This window comes from Antechinus flavipes, chromosome 1 (assembly GCF_016432865.1).
Source record: "Antechinus flavipes isolate AdamAnt ecotype Samford, QLD, Australia chromosome 1, AdamAnt_v2, whole genome shotgun sequence".
NCBI lineage: Eukaryota > Metazoa > Chordata > Mammalia > Dasyuromorphia > Dasyuridae > Antechinus > Antechinus flavipes.
The window spans coordinates 186,939,179-186,960,919 of NC_067398.1; the positions used below are offsets into that span (position 1 = coordinate 186,939,179).

At 35.9% G+C, this 21,741-nt stretch overlaps 1 protein-coding gene across 1 annotated transcript in view; it reads right to left on the reverse strand.

The window, feature by feature from the left end:
* Positions 1-16,640, reverse strand: part of ERAP1 (endoplasmic reticulum aminopeptidase 1) — a 40,019-nt gene extending 23,379 nt beyond the window's left edge. The window contains exons 1-3 of the mRNA XM_051994077.1: positions 16,471-16,640; positions 1,441-1,995; positions 1,026-1,164 (exon numbers count right to left, since the gene is read on the reverse strand). Coding sequence (XP_051850037.1) covers positions 1,026-1,164; positions 1,441-1,967 — 666 coding nt within the window. The 5' untranslated portion in view covers positions 1,968-1,995; positions 16,471-16,640. The remainder of the gene's footprint in view (positions 1-1,025; positions 1,165-1,440; positions 1,996-16,470) is intronic.
* Positions 16,641-21,741: the final 5,101 nt, after the last annotated feature.

Sequence of the window (21,741 nt, forward strand, 5' to 3'; positions counted from 1 at the left end):
GGGTGGGATACACATACACAAACAAACAGCAGCATAGAAGAACCATTAAGTAGTAATCCATATAATCATACAACTGATTCAAATATGAAAAATCTAAGGGAAATAAGTAGAAGGAACAATGCAAAGAGAGTTCCCGATTTTACTTAAAATATGGTTTACTTTTCATGAAATAGCTTGTAAGAAAGCTCAGAAATGTTGCATCCTATTTTCCTTAATTCTACAAAGAAAGATAAATTAATCTCTTCCTAATCCTATCCTTTCCAGTCTTTTGCAAATTCTTGTCCTTTTCACCAAGGAATTAGTTCACTGAGAATGGTGATGGAGATGAAGAACTGAGAGGTTCTGGACTGAAGGAATTTCTAAGATCCCTTAAATTGGTTGTCTAATGTCACTACCACAAAATGAGAAGAAACACTGGTCATATCTATTTTGATTTTTGATTAAACATACTTAAATATTTCTTTTTTCAGGAAAAACCATATTGTTATCCATTTTCATATTACATCAACATCATATAGAGCTAAAAATATTATTTTCACTCATATATTTGTTTCTCCAATATTCAGATTATTTTAAAATATATCTGTAGAAAATACATAAACTAACAGAAAAATAGCTGCATTTTTGGAAAACTTAATCTTTAAAAAATTATATTGATTTTAACAAAGAATTTAGTAAATAATCTTTTAAAACTATATAAAATTTTCTAAAGCATTTTCTTCTTCCCTCTAATTTTGTATCAACAACCTAAAATGACAGATATTCATCAAGATTGCCCCCTTAAGTAGCAAAGCAATTTTCAGGAGAAAACTAAAATATTTTTAATATCAAGAGAGTTTCTAAAATGCAGAAGTACATAAAATCTATATTTGATATAGCTGTAAAAGAGAACTTGATGAGTTTTTTTTTTTTTAAATAGGCAAGAATAAAAACAAAGATTGAATGTAAGGTCTAAAGGACCACAAGGCTATATGTATTTCTCACTTTAATTCTTAGAGTTAAAAAATAAAGGAATACAAGCTTACTAATGGCATGTTAGAAAGTGCAAGATGCTTTGGATCTCTTCTAATCCTGACTGAAAAATTGGCTTTAAAGGCTGGTTCATCAAAGCAGGGAAAGGCCATCCGAGCTGACGTTGGCTCAAACTGTGTAGATGCTAGTATCCTGTAATTAAAGCAATAAAATGAAAAGGTAAGAGATGGAATTTACCATTATAAGTCAAAGAAATATATATATATATATATATATATATATATATATATCTCCATCCCTTCTTCCCCACTATTACTCCCCTTCAGCAATAAAGTCAACTCCATGAGTAACAAATAACAATGGAGACAAAAAGAAGGAAACTTAAAAGGAAAATCTTATTGAATTTTTTTTTAAATTCGTTGGGGCCAATAAGCCTTCATATTTGTTTATTTTAGAAAAAAAACTTACCTCACTTCTCCCTTCTGAGTTCTATAGGAACTTTTATAAAATCCATGGAAAGTTTCAGAAAGAAAGGCAGAATATTCAATTTTAACGATGTACTGATGTCCCATCAGAAGAGGTTTATTGGCTAGAAGTGCAATTTGCTCATTGGATGGATACTCTAGAACAGTCACTGGTTGTTCTACCGTATTATCTTGGCTTTTTTCTCGGAGGGTCGCCCTGCTGATCTGCAGGTTTTGACTATGTAGAATAATGAAACTGGTGGACTGATTGACGGTGATTTCTATTTCAGTGGTTCCCAAGAATGTCAAAGTGGTGAGATTAACATGGATCATCAGATCATAATGAACTGGAAAGATGTAATCAGGAAGCCGCATCTTATTCCAAGGAAATGGAGCTCCATTAGTAGCTTTTGGAGAGTTTATGTCCATGCCGTGGCAATTCATAGAAGCCATCATAATCCAGATAGTCAACAGTGAAGGAAAAAAAGATGATGCAGTCTTAAGTGGCAATTTAAGTGGGAAAAAAGCCATCTTGTTCTTGCTCCTAAAATCACAGACCCTTGAAAGCAAAAGAAATAATGTAAATAAAGGAAGAAACATAAGTCAAGATAGCTTTCTCATTCCTTTGCTCCTTCTAAGTCATTAGGTAATTCTCATTTGCCTCCACAAGTTATTCCTCAGAAAAGTCAAAATATATTTATTATCTTTTATCCAAGAATAAATGTTTTCTATTAGTAATAATCACTCTAACACCTACTAAAAGTAATCATTTGACTTTAATGATTTAAAAAAGCAATCTCTATATCACAAACCACAATAAAATAAGTGAACATACATAAAAAAGCCCAACCAAAATGTTAGATGAAAATGATAACAGTAAGAAAGTTTGTATATCTTTAGTTAGAAAGAAGACTCATAACAAAGCAACAAGCATTTACTAAACAGCTACTATATGGTTAAGTGATGTATATGTGCAGGGATGTGTTGGAGTCAGTTCAAATAGGTCAGGAGAACTAATTGTTAAAATTTTAGTGAGAACATTTAACAACTAAGAAATCTATAAACACTGCAAATCAGAACTTGATTTTTAATGATCATGCTGGAGAAAATGTTAATAATGCAAATTAAACTTGAAAGCAAGACTTATATACTTTCTCTTGCACCACATTCCCTCCTTTATATCAGACATTAGAGTTAGGAAAACAAAAATGAAAGCATGGGAAAGTTGATATGAACTGATGTGAAGTAAGCAGAACCAGGAAAATAGTATATACAATGAGTAAAATAGCATAATCAAAATCACTTTTAAAGTACCATTGAGTGCTATGTAATTATGACTAAATTTGGCTCTGGAAAGGAGTTGAATAAAAGTACCTCTCTCCTCTCTTTAAGGAGATGAGGAATTATGGATATGGGATATTACATATAATAATATTGTCAGACATGGATAGTTAAAATGATGACAGCAAGCATTTATGTTTTTGCAAAGCACTTTACAAACATCTCATTTTATCCTCACAACAATTCTGCGAGGTAGTGCTATTATTATCACCATTTTACTGATGAGGAAACTGACAAGGCAGGTTAAATGACTTTTTAGGATCATGCCATTAGCAAAATATTTTAGGTCAATTTTGAAGTCAGGACTTTTTAACATAATTTGCCAAGAACTGCTTTTTTCCTCTTTATTTTTAAAATCTCTATTGCAAGGGTTGGCTCTTCAGGTAGGGGAGCAGGAAGTATATATTGATAAGTGACATAAAAACAAAAATCAATGCCAGTCATTAATGATAAATGGTAAGGTATGATACTGATTTCTCTGATGATCATTAATAAGATATTTATTAATAACAAGATGATTTGTTAAGATAGGAAGTCACAATTTCACAGTATCGTTTAAGTTAAGCATAATTTAACTGTTTATAAGGAGTCTTACATAAACTGTGATCTGTTGTCAAAAATCTTACTAAACTGCTTTTTCTTGGAATAGGGTGAGGAATAGGGAAATCCTTACCTCCTAGATTTTCTCCTCCTTTCCATAAGCTCAAATAAAGGAGAGAATGAGTACTTCACAATATATACCATTTCTGTTTTTAAAGAGCAACAGCAATGGCAGTATGGGGAATCTGGTCATTATCATGGAACTCAGGACATCCTTGTGAGGTAAACTAATATTATAGAATCTTGGAGTTGGATTCCCGAAAACCTAGGTTTGAATCCCACCCCCAATATTTACTGGCTGTTTGATCACAGTTAAATTACCGAATCTATCTGAGTCTGTTTCCTCATCTACTTAAAAACATAAACAAATCCTACTAACATCATGATCTGTTTATGTTTTATGTCTGAGTCTGGATTACAGCCCTTGTTCAATCACAGAAAAGGTACCCTCTTTAAACCTTAGAAAAATGTGAAATGGGATGTAGCCTAATTACAAAAGAAAAAATGCCTTCTATTCCTTCAATCATCCATCATAAGACCGTTAGTAAGGGTTAAATGAATTAACATACATAAAATACTTTGTTAACATTAAAACACCATATAAATGCTTTTTTTGAATTATAGTTATCCATCCTTTGTTATGTGGCTAATTTCTCCATATTGTCAAAGCAGGATATTAGGGTAACTGTTGTTGCCTTTAAGGAACTTTCCCAACCTCTCTTAATTCTAGTGCCTTCCTTCTGTTTTAATTACTTCCTATTTATCCTGTAAATAGCTTGCCTTGTATACATTTGTTTTCATCTTGTCTCATCCGTTTCACTGTAAGCTCCTTAAGGACAGGGACTATCTTTTGCCTCTTTTGGTAGCCCCAGTGCTTAGCATTGTATCTGACACATATATGGTAGATACTTAATAAATGTTTATGTTATCCCCAGTGCTTACACATATATAGATAGTAGGTACTATGCCTGACACATATATAGTAGGTATTTAATAAATGTTTGTGTTATCCCCAGTACTTACACATATATAGTAGGTACTTAATAAATGTTTATTGGTTGAACGATATTGATTACAGATAAATAGCATACCAACATATAAGTAGGCATAAAAGAGATTCCATGTAAATACAAGATAATTTCAGAAGGGGAGGATTAGCAACCGAGAAATATCAGAAAAGATCTCACTTGCAGATGTCCCTTAAGGAATCCTGCTTTGAAGGAAGCTAGAGAACTAATAAGCAAAGGGGAGAACTACAAGTATAAAGCAGTGAAGAAACCCATCTTCCCTCTCTAATCTCAACTCATTATAATTTTTTGGACCACAATGATTTCTTGACATCTTTTTTTTTTTTAATAGAACTGGGTCATGTCCTTATTTTCATCCTTTGTCCATCTTTTGTATATTTCTTTTTAAAAAGTGAATTGGCCGATGAGCTTCCTGCGCATCCACATAGGATCTTTCCAGACAAGCTCCATTTTTCCTTTTCATTGGAATTGTTCCTTTCTTGTCATTTGAATTGTTCTAGCTAAGTGATACAATAGATGGTATATTATTCAATTTTTGAGTCAAGAAGACCTGAGTTTTAATCCTGCCCCAGATATTACTAGCCCTATGACTTTGGCCAAGTCACTCTCTTAGCCTCAGTTTTCTTATTGGTAAAATGGGGATCGCATGGAAAAAGCTATCCACATCCAGAGAGAGAACTACAGAGACTAAACGTGGATCAAACATAGTAGTTTCACCTTTTTGTTGTTGTCTAATTGCTTTTTTTTTTTTCTCATTTTGCCCCTTTTGGTCTGATTTTTCTTTCACAGCATGATAAATGTGGAAAGATGTTTAGAAGAATTGCACATGTTTAATCTATATTAGATAGCTTGCTGTCTTGAGGAAAGGGGGGGTGGGAGAGAGGGAGAAAAATTGGAACACAAGGTTTTACAAAGGTGAATGTTGAAAACTATCTTTGCATGTATTTAGAAAAATAAAATGCTATTTTTTTTTTTAAAATGGGATCACCAACCAATCTGGAGAACAACTTGGAACTATGCCCAAAGGGCTATAAAACTGTGCATATCCTTTGAACCAGCAGTGCCATTACTGGGTCTGTATCCCAAGGTAATCATTAAGGAGGGAAAAGGATCTACATATGCAGAAATGTTTGTAGCTGCTCTTTTTATGATAGCAAAGAATTGGAAAATTCTCCATCAATAATAATGTCCACAAATAAATAAATAACAGGTAATATATATTATTATATATATTATATAAGTATAGATATATATGTATGTATATATATATATAGATATAGATATACACATACATTCTCCTCACTACACTCCCTCCTTTATATCAGACATTAGAATAGGAAAACAAAAATGAAAGCATGGGAAAGTTGATATGAACTGATGTGAAGTAAGCAGAACCAGGAAAATAGTATATACAATGAGTAAAACAGCATAATCACAATCACTTTTAAAGTACCATTGAGTGCTATGGTAATTATGACTAAATTTGGCTCTGGAAATGTAATAAATATATTATATATAATAATAATATAACATAATAATAACATTATTAATACATAATAATATACATTAATTAATATAATAAATACAATAATGATAACATCATAATATAATAAATAAAAATGAAATTTAAAACAAACAAATAAATGAGAGTTTGCTTTAAAAAAGCCAAAAAAATCATAAATAAATAAATAGAAATAAAAATAATCATAAAAAATGATGAGCAAGTTGATTTTAGAAAGGCCTGGAAAGATTTACATGAACTGATGCTGAGTGAAGCAAGCAGAACCAGGAATACATTGTACATAGAAACAGCAAGAATGTACAATGAGCAATTATGAAAGACTTGTTTCTTCTCAGGAGTTGAGTAAACCAAAACAATGCCAATAGATTTTGGATAGAAAATGTTATCTGCATTCGGAAAAAGAACTATGGAAACTGAATGTAAATCAACACATGCTTCGTTCACTTCTTTTTTCTGTTTTTTTTTTTTTTATCTCTCCCATGGTTTTCCCCTTTTACACTGATTTTTCTCTGCCAACATAATTCATAAAGCAATGTGTATTAAAATTTTTTTTAAATGGAGATCATAATAGCAACCATCTGGCAGGGTTGTTGTTAGGATCAAATGAGACACAAATGTAAAGTGCTTTGCAAACTTTAAGATACTATCATTATATCTTCATATTCACTTATTGCACATCTCCCATCCCTCTTGGACTGATTTTCCCTATAGCATTTTAGTTCTGCAACTCCGACTTGGTTTTTCTCTGAACCGCTTAACAACTCCTTTCCCAGAAGCTAGGATTTTCTCAGATTTCCTCTCTGTATCACCAACTAGGAATAAGTAGTCACTTAACCTCAGAGTTCCTATCATTTCTGCCCCTTCTCCAATTTATCCTTCACATAGCTGCCAAAATAACCTTCTTAATAACCAGACGATCTCAAGCCTGGTTGACAGACGGGGCTGAAAGCCCGGTAGCTACTAAATGATAACGTATCTTCACTTTAGAAGGAAGTCTCATGTGAAATGGCATATGGCTCTGCTCTTATGCCCATCCCATTGAATTCTGACTTGAGCAAAGGCATGAATGTGTGGAAGTGCCCCTGAGATTAATATATTTGTTTTATATAAGTTACAGGAAGACACATCCGACACAGAATAAGTGAGCCAAAGTGTTGCTCATTCCCAGATACCTTTGCTGGTGTTCACTGCCTGAATTGTTGAGCTGTGCAAGCTTTTTCCTCCACTTCCCCCTCAACTGGACCAAACCAGCCTTGTGGTCAACCATTTTTGCAAAACCTCCTGTTTCTACGTTCACCTGTTCCTGGAAAAAATTGTCCATCCTTTTCCCCAACCTCTCCCTGCACTTCCCCTTTTTGGTTTTCAAGCATAAATCTCCCCTCCCTCTCCTGGGTGTGTGGGTTCCTTTTTTACCTTATGTGGGAGGTGGGCAGGAGCTCGGCATTAGTGTCTGATTTTCCTCTCAATAAAACTTGTCTACTTTCAACCCAGCTGGGACTCCTCTGCAATTTGAGAGAGGGGTTTCATCGGGTGGAATACTGATCAGATTTTCAGATGACCAAAAGGCATGACACAATTCTCAGAAGACCACATTTAACAAGATAAAATTTAGATATAAATGTAAAAAATCTTGAATTTTGAGGAGTAACTAGTTGGTGAAGTGGATAAAGCAGCAGCCTGAAGTCAGGAGGACCTGAGTTCAAATCTGACCTCAAAAAAAAAAAGAAAAACTTGAACTTTGGTTAAAAAAAATCAATTGAATAAATATAGGAAAGGAGAAATTTAGTTATAAAAACAATTGCCATGATTAAGACCTGGGAGTTGTAGAACTAGTCAATAATATTCAGTGACAACCAAAAATGCTAATGAGATTTTATTTATTTATTTTTGGCTGAGGCAATTGGGGTTAAGTGACTTGCCCAGGGTCACACAGCTAGGAAGTGTTAAATGTCTGAGACCAAATTTGAACTCAAGTCAGCCTAACTTTAGGACTGGTGCTCTATCCATTGAACCACCTAGGTGCACAGCTAGAGATATTTTTAAAATAGAGATTAAAAAATTAAAAAATATATATTTTTAAGCTACATTAATAGAAACAAAATAGTTTCCAGAAGAATTCAATTCAACTAAACTCATTGGACATTTATTAAGCACCAACTGCGCCTGATGCACTAAACTAGACTGTAAGAATAAAAAACATAAAAATAAGTTTCCCAGAGATGTGATTGTTGCCTCTAGGATCAAATATAAATTCTTCTGTTAACTGTTTTTTAAATCCTTCACAATCTAGTCCCAATCTATCTGCCCAATCTTATGATATAATATTACTCCTTTTTACACCCTATAGTCCATCAGCTGTTGCTTACATACTTCTACGTCATCCCTCTCTTAAAATCTCTTGAAATTCCTTTAAAACTTTGCCCAAGTGATAGGTCTTTCACGATCCCCTTTCACAATTGTTAGTGCTCCCCACAAAAAAATTCATCTTATATTTATTTTGCAAATATTTTTATACAAATCATCTCTCCCAATAGAACATAAGCTCTTTGAGGACAAGGACTGCTTTATTTTGTCTTTGTGAATTCCCTAAAATTAGGATAATGTTCAACAAATAATAGGCATATGATTAAGCGTTGCGGATTGATTGATAGCTCCTTGTACTAAGATTGCATCTGGAAAATTGTGTATAGCTCTAAGTGCCAGATATTAAGTCAGACTGGGAAGAATGGAGAAGATGGAGATCAGGAAAGTGAAAGGGCATGAAACCATGCTAAACAAGAGTCAGATGATAGAATTGAGTATGTTTAACCTGACAAAGACAAGACTTAGAATGGATATGAACACTGACTTTCAATATGGAGGTGAGTAATTTGACTTTTTCTTATTGGTCATAGGGATAAGAACAAGGGTCAGTAGTGGGAAAGAAGAGAAATGAAGATTTTGACTCAGTTAAAAAAACATTTTCTAACCATTAAAATTGTTCACTAAACTTCTCTTTAGTGTCTCATTATGGGCCAGATATGGATGCCAAATTATGGAAGATTAGGCTGTTGAGTACTCATCTGGGAATAGAAAGTATATTTTTCATTCAGGAATAGTTCAGCTAAGTGGAAAGAGACTGATCACCAGAGAATAGATCATGATTTAATTTGTTATTATTCTGCCATGGCAACCCATAAAAACCTTTTAAGACATATAAAGGTTACAATCTGCCTCAAACACCTACAAAGTTTGGGATTCCTTGAAATATTTAAAATTTTTAAATAGGCAGTAATATCTGGCACTTTAATATTACTTTAAGTTTTGCAAAACTGAAGCAGACCCATGATTAAATGACTATCCCAGAGTCATAGAGATAGTAAGTCTATATGTCAATTCTTTCCCTACTCTTTCTACCTCAAGGTCCATCTCTCTGTACACTTCTCTGTTTCATTTAGAATTTGATTCTGTTTTAAACAGTTAAGTAGTACGGTGGATGGAGGTGTAGGCCTGGATTCAGGAATATTCCTTTTCATGCGTTCAAATCTGATCTCGAACGTGCTTCTGGGCAAGTCACTTCACCCTATTTGCCTCAGTTTCCTCATCTGTAAAATGAATTGGAAAGGGAAATGCCAAACTATTCCTGTATCTTTAAGAACAAAATTCCAAATGGGATCATGAAGAATCAAACATAATTTTTAAAAATTACAGAACAACAACAAATCTGCTGTGCTTGGAACAAACTGTAATTTTTTTTTTTTGTAATTTTTTATGTATCTCATGGATGCACCTCAATATCCCAGCACATGAAATACTGAACAAAAGGCACTGAATGACTGAATGACTTTTTTTTTTTTTACTACATTTACAATAGACTTTAGAGCCTGGAAACTAGCACAGAGGAATTGGGTTAAATAAATAAGAAAAAAGCAATGGCACCTCTGTTCTTTGTTTAACCATACAGTCCTTTCTGATATCATGGTCATCTAGGCAGATAACTGAGCCCCTTTGACATTGAGAACAGGCACTTATTTCCATGAGGACATATAAAATTAGTAAGACTCTTTCATTTTCCTCCTTTTTCATACTTTCAAGAAATTACAATGCTCATAAATTCAAAATGTAAATATGGTATCAGAGGCAGGGATATGATAATAAATGTTTAACAGCCAGCACTGAAAAAAAAATGCACCATTTAAAAGTTTATTCTACATTATTAATAATATTTTTCTATCACTTTCTTAAGTCTATAATATCAACATAATACATCAAACCCAGATTAATAGCATTTGTCAATTTCCAAAGCATAAATGCTCACACTGAAAATTTAATAGACACCCAGAAAACAAATACACTTTGTTTTAACACTCATCACTGCCCTAGAACCCCTGGAAATTTTAAGAAAAATAAGGGAAAAAATTCATTATAACACATTAGAGATAAAAGTATTTCTATATAATGAGGGATGGCTAAGATCTTAACTTTGGAACTACCATCCCAACTGAAGACAAGGCTCATTCATGAAGATTTTCAGCATCTCTTATTTCCAGCCTTACTGGGGCCTCAGATAGTATAAAGAATATTTTTCGATAAATTTCATTTGGTTACGTGTATGGACTCTCTATTCCCCTATTCTGTTATGAGTTTATAAACCAATTTACCACAAAAATCATCCATCTGAAGGGGCATATGACTGCAAAATGAAAGAATTTAAATGGATAATATTTCATCAATTTGTCTTTTAATTCCAGGAAAAAAATCTTATGAATTCAAAAATAGCATTAATTCAGTGATGCTGAACAACTTATTTTAGCTTTATAGGTTTCAGTTTCTTCATCTGTAAAATAGAGGGTTTGTATCAGATAATTTCTAAGATTTCTTTCATCTATAAATACCTGAGTTTCTGCTCAATTTTCCAAAACTGAAAGAAGAGATCTAATGAAGTAGTTAGTTCCTAGTCCCTTGAAGTATTCAAATGGTCAAATGATTACTTATTGGGTATCTTCCTACTTTAACATTCATTGATTCTGTAGAGATTAAATAAATATTTATTAAATGAATGAATTTAGTACTTTAAAAACTATCATTCTCTTCAAAATGTTCAAGTACTCAGGCATTAATATAGGATAGACCCAGCATTATTACTTGACATCTTGTTCAAGCTTTTTCCCAATCTTCCCCAGAGTAATTAGGAAGACTTTGCCTTTCTTGAATTGGCTCATTTCTAAGAATGAACATTTCATTTAACATAAAGTATTTCATAATTCTTGTCATCATACTTCCTAATGGAGCATAATTGTGCTGCTAATAATTTTCTCACTAAGTGCTGCAGACTCCAGTGAAATATCTCAAAGGACCATCTCATCTTACTCACAGTGCCACTGCAATTTCTTTTAGTCCAAGAGGCCAACTTAATTCAAACATAGAAGATTTGGGTTCTTTTTCTCTTTTTTTAAATTTCCTCACATCCAGTACTCCCTCATTTCTCCTTTGCATAGCAAAAAGTATATACCATGCTCAGTTTTATTTAGCCTTCCTTTTCTATAAATATTCACTCTTTCTTTTAAAATGAAAGAAACAAGCATGAGTCTATAATACAAAATGAAGGAATAAGGAGTTTGGGTTTTATTGTTTTGTTTTGTTTTGTTTTTGATAACTGATCCTAAAAATATTAGGAAAGAGTTTCAATTATATTTCTCTGGTTAAAAACTACTTAAACATTTAGGAATTCTTCAATGAGGTTTTTGTTTGTTCAGTCATTCAGGTATGTCTAACTCTTTGATACTCCATTTGGGAGTTTTCTTGGCAATGAGAGTGGTCTTTCATTTCCTTCTCCAGCTCATTTTTACAGATAAGAAAACAGAGGCAAACAGGATGAAATGACTTGCCCAAGACCACACAACTAGTAAGTATCTGAGGTTGGATTTGAACTCAGATAAGGGAGTCTTCCTGATTTCAAGCTGAGAACTCTATCCACTATATCATCTAGCTGTCCCCCCCAAGAAAAGTCCATTAGAAAGTCCATTATGGAAGTCATTTATTTTTGTAGTATAATATTTTAAATACAACAAGAATCTATCTAATACAATATCTTTATTTTATAGATTGAGGCAAAGAAAAGTTAAGTGTTCCGATCTATCAGTAGTAGAAACAATATTTGTACTCAGGTTTTCTACCTTAAACTCCATTGTTCTACAAAACCATGATCCCTCTGCTCCAGATGCATCCCTCTGTATAGCTCGATAGGTAGCTTTGTCTTAATATGGCTCACTGAGAGCACAGAGCCTGGTACCTGTCTCTCTCCCAGCTGCACAATCCACAGAGAGAAGACAACCAAGAGTAGGTGCCGGCTGTCACTGAATGGGCAGTTGTCTCAAACTGAGACTTGAGTTATATCTTGCCACTGGACCCTCTAGGTGAGAAAATGAAAGTGGAGACTTTACATAGCCCTCTGTCCCTCAAATCCAATTCCTCTGCATGTCATGGCACACTTCCCTGCTGTCATGGTTCTCTTGGAGGAAGAAGCTCAAACAACAGCTACCTAAAACCACAATTTCAACGGCATCTAAACTACCAAAAATGTGTCCGGCTGCAACATGGGCCACACTGGTTTTTGAACTAAACATTCCAACTCCCATTGCTGTGAATTCATTCAAGTTAACCTGTACCTGAAATATCTACTTATTTCCTGCAGGTTTCAGCCCGGCCACCACTTCTGCTATGAAACCTTCCATAATCCCTCATTGTTAATGTTCTTTCAGTAGTTATATTACTATCTATAGTTATATATATATAGCTACATAGTTATATTACTATCTATATCTATATTATTATATATTATTTATTTGTATCTATATACATACATACATGTACATGTATATATATGTGTATATTAGTGTGTGTATAAATACATAGACAAACATATATATATATAATTTTCCCTAGGAAAACATAAGCTATTATAGAGCATAAGATACTTGCTCTTTATCTTTATACTCCTAGTACATTATATGTAGTTAGCACTTAAAAATGTTTTTTTTTTTAATTTAGTTGAATCATGATGATTGAATTCTATTTAATGATATTTTATTTTTAGAAAAAGTCTCTAATATATTTGGTATTGACATGCTATCATCTAACACATCTTTCTCAGTCAGCTTTGTCAATGCTAATAATAGTTGGCTATCTATCTGATACCTGCTTACACAAACAGGAAAAATTCTAGATACCTCTGAAATCTCAGAAGAGAAGAGGAGGCTTTTTAAAAGAAGACACAAGTTTTTTCCTCCCTGTGCTGGGGCCCCACAAGCAGGGTGGGGCTGGGAGGTAAAGCAAAAAGGAACCAGATAGTGTCTCCTTTTTAGTGAGAGCTTTACAATAATTGTGTTCATTTTTTTTAAACTTTTGAGTTGTTTATTTAAATAGTTATTTTCAAACTTTTGGTCTCAAAACCCCTTTACACTCTTAAAAATTGAGTACTCTCCACAGAGCTTTTGCAAGTGAATTCTATCTATCAATATTTACTATATAAGAAATTAAAACATCTTGTGTATTATGAAAATAATTTTGACTTCATGACTCTCCTGAAATGGTCTCAGGGACCTTGGGTTTCCAAACCACAGTATGAAAACCAAAGATTTAAAACAATGATAAAAACTTTTATTGAAGACAATTATGATTTCAGACGACCCGTGATGGAGCATGCTACTCATTTCTTGACATGAAAATTATGGACTCAAATAGCAGAATAAGATATAAATTTTTATATATGGTAAATATAGGGATTTGTTTTGCTTGACTATATAATAAAGATTAATAATTTATGTACAATCCCCTCTGGTTATACTAAATACATGAATGTGACCATTTTAATTGGCATTTGTTAAATTTAGAGTTTTAAAAAGAGAAAATATATACAAAAGAAAACAGAAGGAAAGGGAAACAAAAAATCAGGGAATCTGTGTTACGGATTGTTGAGGTTCAAAAGGAACCACAAAAGGTTGGGGGTCATATTCCAATATAGCAAGGTATCTCAAAAGAATTTGCAAGTTTGAACCCATCTCCAGGTCAAGAGGTAAAGTTTATTGTAATTGTAATGCCAATTGAAACGGGCTAAATTCCAAAAGGATTTAGCAGAGAATGAAAAAGAAGATAAATTTATAGGACACAGTTAGAGACCAGAACTTCATGTTACTTATTTGCTGATTTTATGGTTTACAGGTAGATATTACAGGTCTATTAATCATTGTCTCAGGAACTTGGTTATCACTGACCAACAGATTACCTATCTGACAGTCAGCAATATTTGTAGAACTATTCTAAGGTCAGAAAATGTTTAGAATCATCGATAGATTGTTAGAACAATACCCACTCTAAGGACAGGGGATCTCAAGATTATTGCTAGAAATATCTATTTTTAAAACTACATACAGAAGTTTATATTTCACTTACAATCCTTTTTTCTTCTATTCTCCATATAACCAAATGTTCATGCTTATTCCATTCATTATAAAAACAAAAATTTGTAAAGAAATTTTTCAAAAACTTTCATTGAATTACAAAAAAAAAAAAAAAAAAAAAAAAAAAGACCCTTTCCCCACCTATTATGTGTTTAACTGGAATTATCTTTTTAATCCCTAATCAAGCATTTCTAGAAACATAAGCAAAAGGGGAATAAGTCTCAAAGATCTGACTATCTTGGCACAAAATTGAGTCAGAACTAGACCTCTTGAATGAAGTTCTTTGGAGAAGGGAACATTTAATAAATGCAAAATGTTAAAAATGTTTATCTCAATGTCCTAAATAATTGTGTGATGTTAAGGAACATGTTTTATCATTCAAAACTTCTTGTACCACAGTCAAATCATTTCTCTTCCATACTTTTCTCCTCTATAAATGAGAGTGTTGGAAGTCCAGCATCCAAGGTCCTATTCGGCTCTCAATCCTTGTTTAGGACTTCATAAAGGTTTCCAACAGCCCTTAATTACAAACCTCTCTATTCCCCCATGCCTTCAGAAGGAAAACCATCTCAAGATTATTTTGGAGGGGATAGATTGTTTAGTTTTGGCCTGAAAATCCAGGATGTGCTGGAGCTACTTCGAACTCTTTTCCAATATAGGTTATTAATTTTCCAGTGAGTAAATTTGCACCTTGGAAATCTACAAATGCTAAAAATCAGGTTTGATTAATTATTTTGTGGATTGCCGAGACAAGAGATGTAGAAAATTTAATAACAAAGATTAAGTTTAGAAATGTGACCTGCATATGATTTAACTGATTGTTAAACATGTACCAGCATACATCCTCCTCCCAGCAATTCATTTTTACTTTCACTGGTTGAATAAATTTTGTTTTAGTTTTGAGCAAATCTAGTTACTTATTGTAGCTTTTCTCTGAATTCAACATCTAGGAATTTCGAAATTCGAAATACAGAAGAAAAAAAAAAACCAAGAAAAAGTTGAGTTCTTTCTGCTTTGTACTGCAGAAGAGCATGTTGGGACGGAGGGGGGGGTGGGGGGGGAGAGCAATGTTCAAAGGCAAATCTCTAATTTATTCTTGGTGGGAATAGAAAGTGATCTCTGGGTAGAGTTATAAAGACTCCTGCCTAATTCCACACATAGTTAAACTGGAAAACAATTACAACGCACTTAAATCTGGACAAAACCAAGGTAAATTGTACTGAAGGGAATAGGAAAATCGAATTCACATGTTTCTAGAAGTCATGGGGGAGGGAGGAAAGGAAGAAGTCCTCATCTAACAATGAGCCCTCCTTAACCGGCTGTCTCACTAACGACCGGAAGACTACAATTCCCATAAGGCCCCGCGGCTGCAACAAACCCCGGCGCTACCTAGCCGCAACCAGAAACCAGTCCTACTCCCCAGGCCAGACATTAAATAATGAAGCAGTATTTTAGGAGATGCCATCAGTCAGAGAGAAGGCTGCACGTAGGTCTGGCTTGGGGTTTTGTCTGTAACCCTGGGCCGGAGCTGCCGGGACGGAACAAGGAAGAGGCTGGCTCCGTGGGGACAGCCGGGGGACTTCCCAAGCGCGCGCTTTTGGAGGCGCCGAGGCTGGGGGAAGGAGGAGGATTCGGCTTGTCTGGCGGGACACGCTTGCGATGCTTAGGGCTGAGTCCAGGTCAGAGCTGGATCCAGCCCAAGCTCCTGCTCGGACCACTGTGTGGCTGCCCTTGTGATTCATCCTCTCCTTCCCTCCCCCCCCCCCCCCCCCCCCCCAGAACCATCAGCTCGGCCCTTGCAAACACACGAGAGTTGCACTGGCTGACTCGTAGAGCGCCCACACACTGGCCACTGCTGGAGGAGCCCGTGCAGCTGCCCCTTCCCCTGCTCCTGACCGGCTCGGCCCCTCCCTGCAGCCGTCACGCTGCCGGCTCGTGCAGAAGGCACCTCCAGACCCCGGCACTGGCACTTCCGCCCCTCTCCAACCCAGGTGGGAGAGGAGGCACGGGGCAGGGGGACCAGGAGCCCTAATCTTTATGGTCCCCCCCTCCCTCCCCCTAACCGCCCCCAAACTTCATCTCGACACAGACTGGGTGGGTTGTACCTGAGTTTCTGGGGGCCGGAGCCCGCGGTCCCATGCACGTCCTTTGCAGTCTAGGCCTCTAAATGTGGGGACTGAAAGTGAAAGTAGAAACTAGAGAGAGGAGGGAAGGCCGAGGAAGATTGTGGCTGCCCACTTTCTTTCCTGGAGCATCAATGGCCTCTGAAATGGGCATGGGAAGCTCTTGAGATGTTGCAAGGGATATGTTCAGACATCTGTAGTAAACCAGATTTTCGAGTTCCAAGATTCTGCCAATAGAATTAGCAAAGTTCTGGCAAGATAACCTGGCTGTAAACTATTTAAGGGAGTGATTTAGGGAAAGGGATGCAAAGCAATAATAGTTATCCCTTTTATATTATATAGCATGTTTACATACATTTTCTTTTTTCTTTTTTTTTTTTTTTATAATAACTTTTTATTGACAGAACACATGCCAGGGTAATTTTTTACAACATTATCCCTTGCACTCACTTCTGTACATACATTTTCTTATGGCCTTATGAACTGTACGTTGTAATCTTCATTTATCAGTCCATAAGTATTTCGTTTATCAGTCTGTAAGTATTGATCAGAATCCCCTAAATTAGAAAAATGCCCAGAAATCAAGAATAAGTAGAAATGCAATTTGAGAGATATGTATTAGGCATGATGATAGCCATTTTTTGCTGGAAGAGATGCAAATATAAATAAGACTGAGTGCCTGTCCCAGTCTAACTGGGAGGGTGGGGTGGGAGGAAGAGATGATATCACATTTAAATTTAATTCAAATTTTAAAATGACAGAGCATATGAGGACAGATGAGGATAGACTGAGATAAAGAGAAATGGAGGTAGTGACCTTGCAGTAGGCCTTGAATAATGAGTCTGTTGTAGGCAGGGATAAAAAAAAAAAAAAAAAAAAAAAAAAAAAAAGGATATTCTAGGTACCTAGGAAAGTCAAAAGGGAACAAAAGGGAAGGGACACGAGAAGGTGTGGGGAGGGAGGGGGGGAATGAACAAACAAATAACACACCATCAAAAAAAAAAAAAGTAAAAAAAACTATGGTTTGATCCACATTGTCTCCACAGTTCTCTCTCTGAATGCAGGTGTCTCTTTCCATTACAAAGTCTATTGTCAGAACTCTGAGATACCACTACACACCTGTCAGATTGGCTAGAGTGACAGGGAAAGATAATGTGGAATGTTGGAGGGGATGTGGGAAAACAGGGACACTGATACATTGTTGGTGGAATTGTGAACACATCCAGCCATTCTGGAGAGCAATTTGGAACTATGCTCAAAAAGTTATCAAATTGCATGCCCTTTGATCCAGCAGTGTTTCTACTGGGCTTATATCCCAAAGAGATACTAAAGAAGGGAAAGGGACCTGTATGTGCCAAAATGTTTGTGGCAGCCCTGTTTGTAATGGCTAGAAGCTGGACATTGAATGGATGCCCATCAATTGGAGAATGGTTGAGCAAATTGTGATATATGAATGTTATAGAATATTATTTTTCTGTAAGGAATGACCAGCAGGATGAATACAGAGAGGCTTGGAGAGACTTACATGAACTGATGCTGAGTGAAATGAGCAGAACCAGGAGATCATTATATACCTCAACAATGATACCGTTTGAGGATGTATTCTGATGGAAGTGGATCTCTTCGATAGAGAGAGCTAATTCAGTTTCAATAGATCAAAGATGGACAGAAGCAGCTACACCCCAAGAAAGAACACTGGGAAATGAATACAAACTGTTTGCATTTTTGTTTTTTTCCCAGGTTATTTATACCTTCTGAATTCAATTCTCCGTGTGCAACAAGAGAACTATTTGGTTCTGCACACATATATTATATCTAGGATATACTGTAACCTATTCAACATGTAAAGGACTGCTTGCCATCTGGGGGAGGGGGTGGAGGGAGGGAGGGGAAAAATCAGAACAGAAGTGAGTGCAAGGGATAATGCTGTAAAAAATTACCCTGGCATGGGTTCTATCAATAAAAAGTTTTTTTTTTAAAAATTACCCATACATATAACTTGTAAATAAAAAGCTATTAAAAAAAAAAAAGTCTATTGTCAGGAAGTTTGCAATATATTGAGGAAAGAAGAGTAATAAGTAGATTGGCATGGGAAGCCACTTTATACTAGAAAAGCTGCTTAAGATCAGACCCTAGAAAGTTACTTCCATTCTCTGGGTAAATTTCCTAATCTTTTTTTTTTTTTTTTTTTAAGTGGGGGAGTAAACAATCTGAAATTCGTACTCCTTTTTATATCACAAACTCCCTTTATGTATCTGATGAAACTTGGAGATCTTTTCTTAGAATTATTTTTTTAAAAGAACAAAATAAAATACATAAGATTAAGAAGGAAATCAATAATATAGAAATATAATTATCCTGATGGAAAGCAAAGTAGATAAAACCAAGAGAATATTGTACACAGCAACAACAAGATTATGTGGTCAACTTTGATGGACTTGGCTCTTTTCAACAATGAGGTGATTCAAGGTAATTGCAATAGGCTTGCGATAGAAAGAGCCATCTGCCTCCAGAGAAAGAATAATGGAGTCTGAATGTGGATTTTCACCTTTTATTGGTGATGGTATTGTTGCTTGGGGTTCCCCCCCCTCCTGTGTTTTTTCCCCCTTTTGATCTGACTTCTTGTGCAACATGATGAATATGGAAATATGTTTAAAAGAATTACACGTTTAACTTATAGTAGACTGCTTGCTGGCTGAGGAGAGGAGGCAAGAGGGAGGAAGAAAAATTTGGAACACGAATTTGCAAAGGTAAATGTTGAAAATTATCTTTATATGCATTTAGAAAAATTAAAAAAGCTATTCTAAAAAAGGAAATATAGTTATCAAGATATTTTTAAAACAAGTTAAACTCTTAAAAGGTTTTGAACAGTAAAGTTCATACCTCTGAACTATAAGGATGAAGCTGGCAATATGAGAATAGCTTGGAAGTATAAGAGACAGTGCTTTGGGAGTATCTAAAATCTGCATCAAGGGATGAAATAGTATAGAAGAAAAAGAATGGAAGGACTTCCGGTTAAGATGGCGGAGAGGAGGCTCACAGTTGCATAAGCTCCGCGCTTTCTCTCACTATCCACTTCATTACAAGCCTCTGAATCAATGCTTGACTGAAAAAAACCCACAAATAGTTACCAAGAGAAGCCATCCTTGAGATCCGCCAAGAAAGGTCTGTCTTTACTGGAGGGCTGGGGCGGTTTTAGATCGGGCGCAGGCTGAGGGCAGCGGCAGTGAGAGCACGGGAGCAGACTGGAGAGGGGGTGGGGAGTGATCGTAGCCGTCTCTGCGGGGAGAGCTTCGCTACAGGTTTGGAACCTGCAGCAAGTCAACAGCCCAGCAGAGAAGCTAAAAACACCGGGGCTGAAGAATACAACCCCAAACAGCTGGAGTCTCTCAGGACCTGGCCGCCCCCCCCCTTCCCCTCCCTCAGTGACTCAGCACGCTCTGGGATATCAGAGCGCAGGCGCAGCACAGTCCTGCTAGTGCCTCACTGCTGCCCCCTGCAGTCTGTAGAGGAAGCTCGATAACACACCCAGCCCCCCCCCAAAGAAAGACTCCAGTTTTTTCTGTTTTTCTTTGGTAGTTTGTCTCTGATTAATAGACAGAATGAGCAAGAAGCTGAAGAGGACTTTAACCCTTGACAGCTTCTACACAGATAGAGAGCAGACTCTAAATCCTGAGGAGACTAAAAACAGGCAGTCCCCAGGTGATTCCCCAAAGGAGGAGATCGTCTGTTCCTCAGCACAGATGAACCTCATAGAAGTGATTAAAAAGGCTCTCACAAGGGAGCTAGAAGAAAAATGGGGAAAGCAGAGTGAGGCTTGGGAAAAGGAGAGGGAGGCTTGGCAAAAGAGCCTGGAGAAAGTTAAAGAGAGAGTGGATAAAGAAGTAAAATCCTTGAAAAATAGGATTAGTGAACTGGAAACAGAAAACAGCTCTCTAAAAAACAAAATTGGCGAAATGGAAAAAAATTCCACAGAACAAAAGAACTCAATTGGACAATTAGAGAAAGATTTTAAAAAAGTGAGTGAAGAGAATACTTCACTGAAAATCAGAATTGAACAAGTGGAATTGAATGACTCGAGGAGACAAGAAGAATCAGTCAAGCAAATCCAAAAAAATCAAACAATGGAGAAAAATGTGAAATACCTTCTGGGAAAGACAACAGACCTGGAAAACAGATCCAGGAGAGACAATCTGAGAATCATTGGACTCCCAGAAAAACATGATGAAAAAAAGAGCCTGGACACTGTCTTCCAGGAAATTATCAAAGAGAACTGCCCAGAAGTCATAGGAACAGAGGAAAAAATAAACATTGAAAGGATTCATCGATCACCCACTGAAAGGGATCCTAAAATCAAAACACCAAGGAATATAGTGGCCAAATGCCAGAACCCTCAGATGAAAGAAAAAATATTGCAAGCGGCTAGAAAAACCCAATTCAAGTATCAAGGAGCCACAATAAGGATCACCCAGGATCTGGCAGCATCCACATTAAAAGATCGAAGGGCCTGGAATATGATATTCCGAAAGGCTAAGGAACTTGGTATGCAACCAAAAATAACTTACCCAGCGAGAATGAGCATCTTTTTCCAGGGAAGAAGATGGACATTCAACGAAGTAAGCGAATTTCATCTATTTCTGATGAAAAAACCAGAACTTAACAAAAAGTTTGATCTACAAATATAGAACTCAAGAGAAATCTAAAAAGGTAAAGATTAATCTTGGGAACTATATTTTGACTATATAGATGTATAAAGAATACATGTATACCTTGTTCTAGAAATTGATGTGGAAAGGACATTGTACCAGAAAAAGGGTAAAGTGGGGGTAGTACATCTCATGAAGAGGCATAGGAAACCTATTATATCTGAGAGAAAGAATGGAGGGGGATGAATATAGTGGGTATCTTACTGCCTTCAGAATTGGCTTTAAGTGAAAAATCTTAAGACATATTCAATCTATGGTGAAACTTCTCCCATCTCATTGAAAAGTGAGAAGGGAAAAGTGGAAAGGGAAGGAATAAGCTAAGCGGAAGGGAATACGGGAACTGGGAGGGAAAGGGGTAAGATAGGGGGAGGAACTCTAAGGCGGGGGGAGGGACACTAAAAAGGGAGGGCTGTGAGAAGTAAGGGGTGCTCACAAGCTTAATACTTGGAAGGGGGGAAAGGGGAAAGAAGGGAGGAAAGCATAAACCGGGGTTAACAAGATGGCAAGTAATACAGAATTGGTCATTCTAACCATAAACGTGAACGGG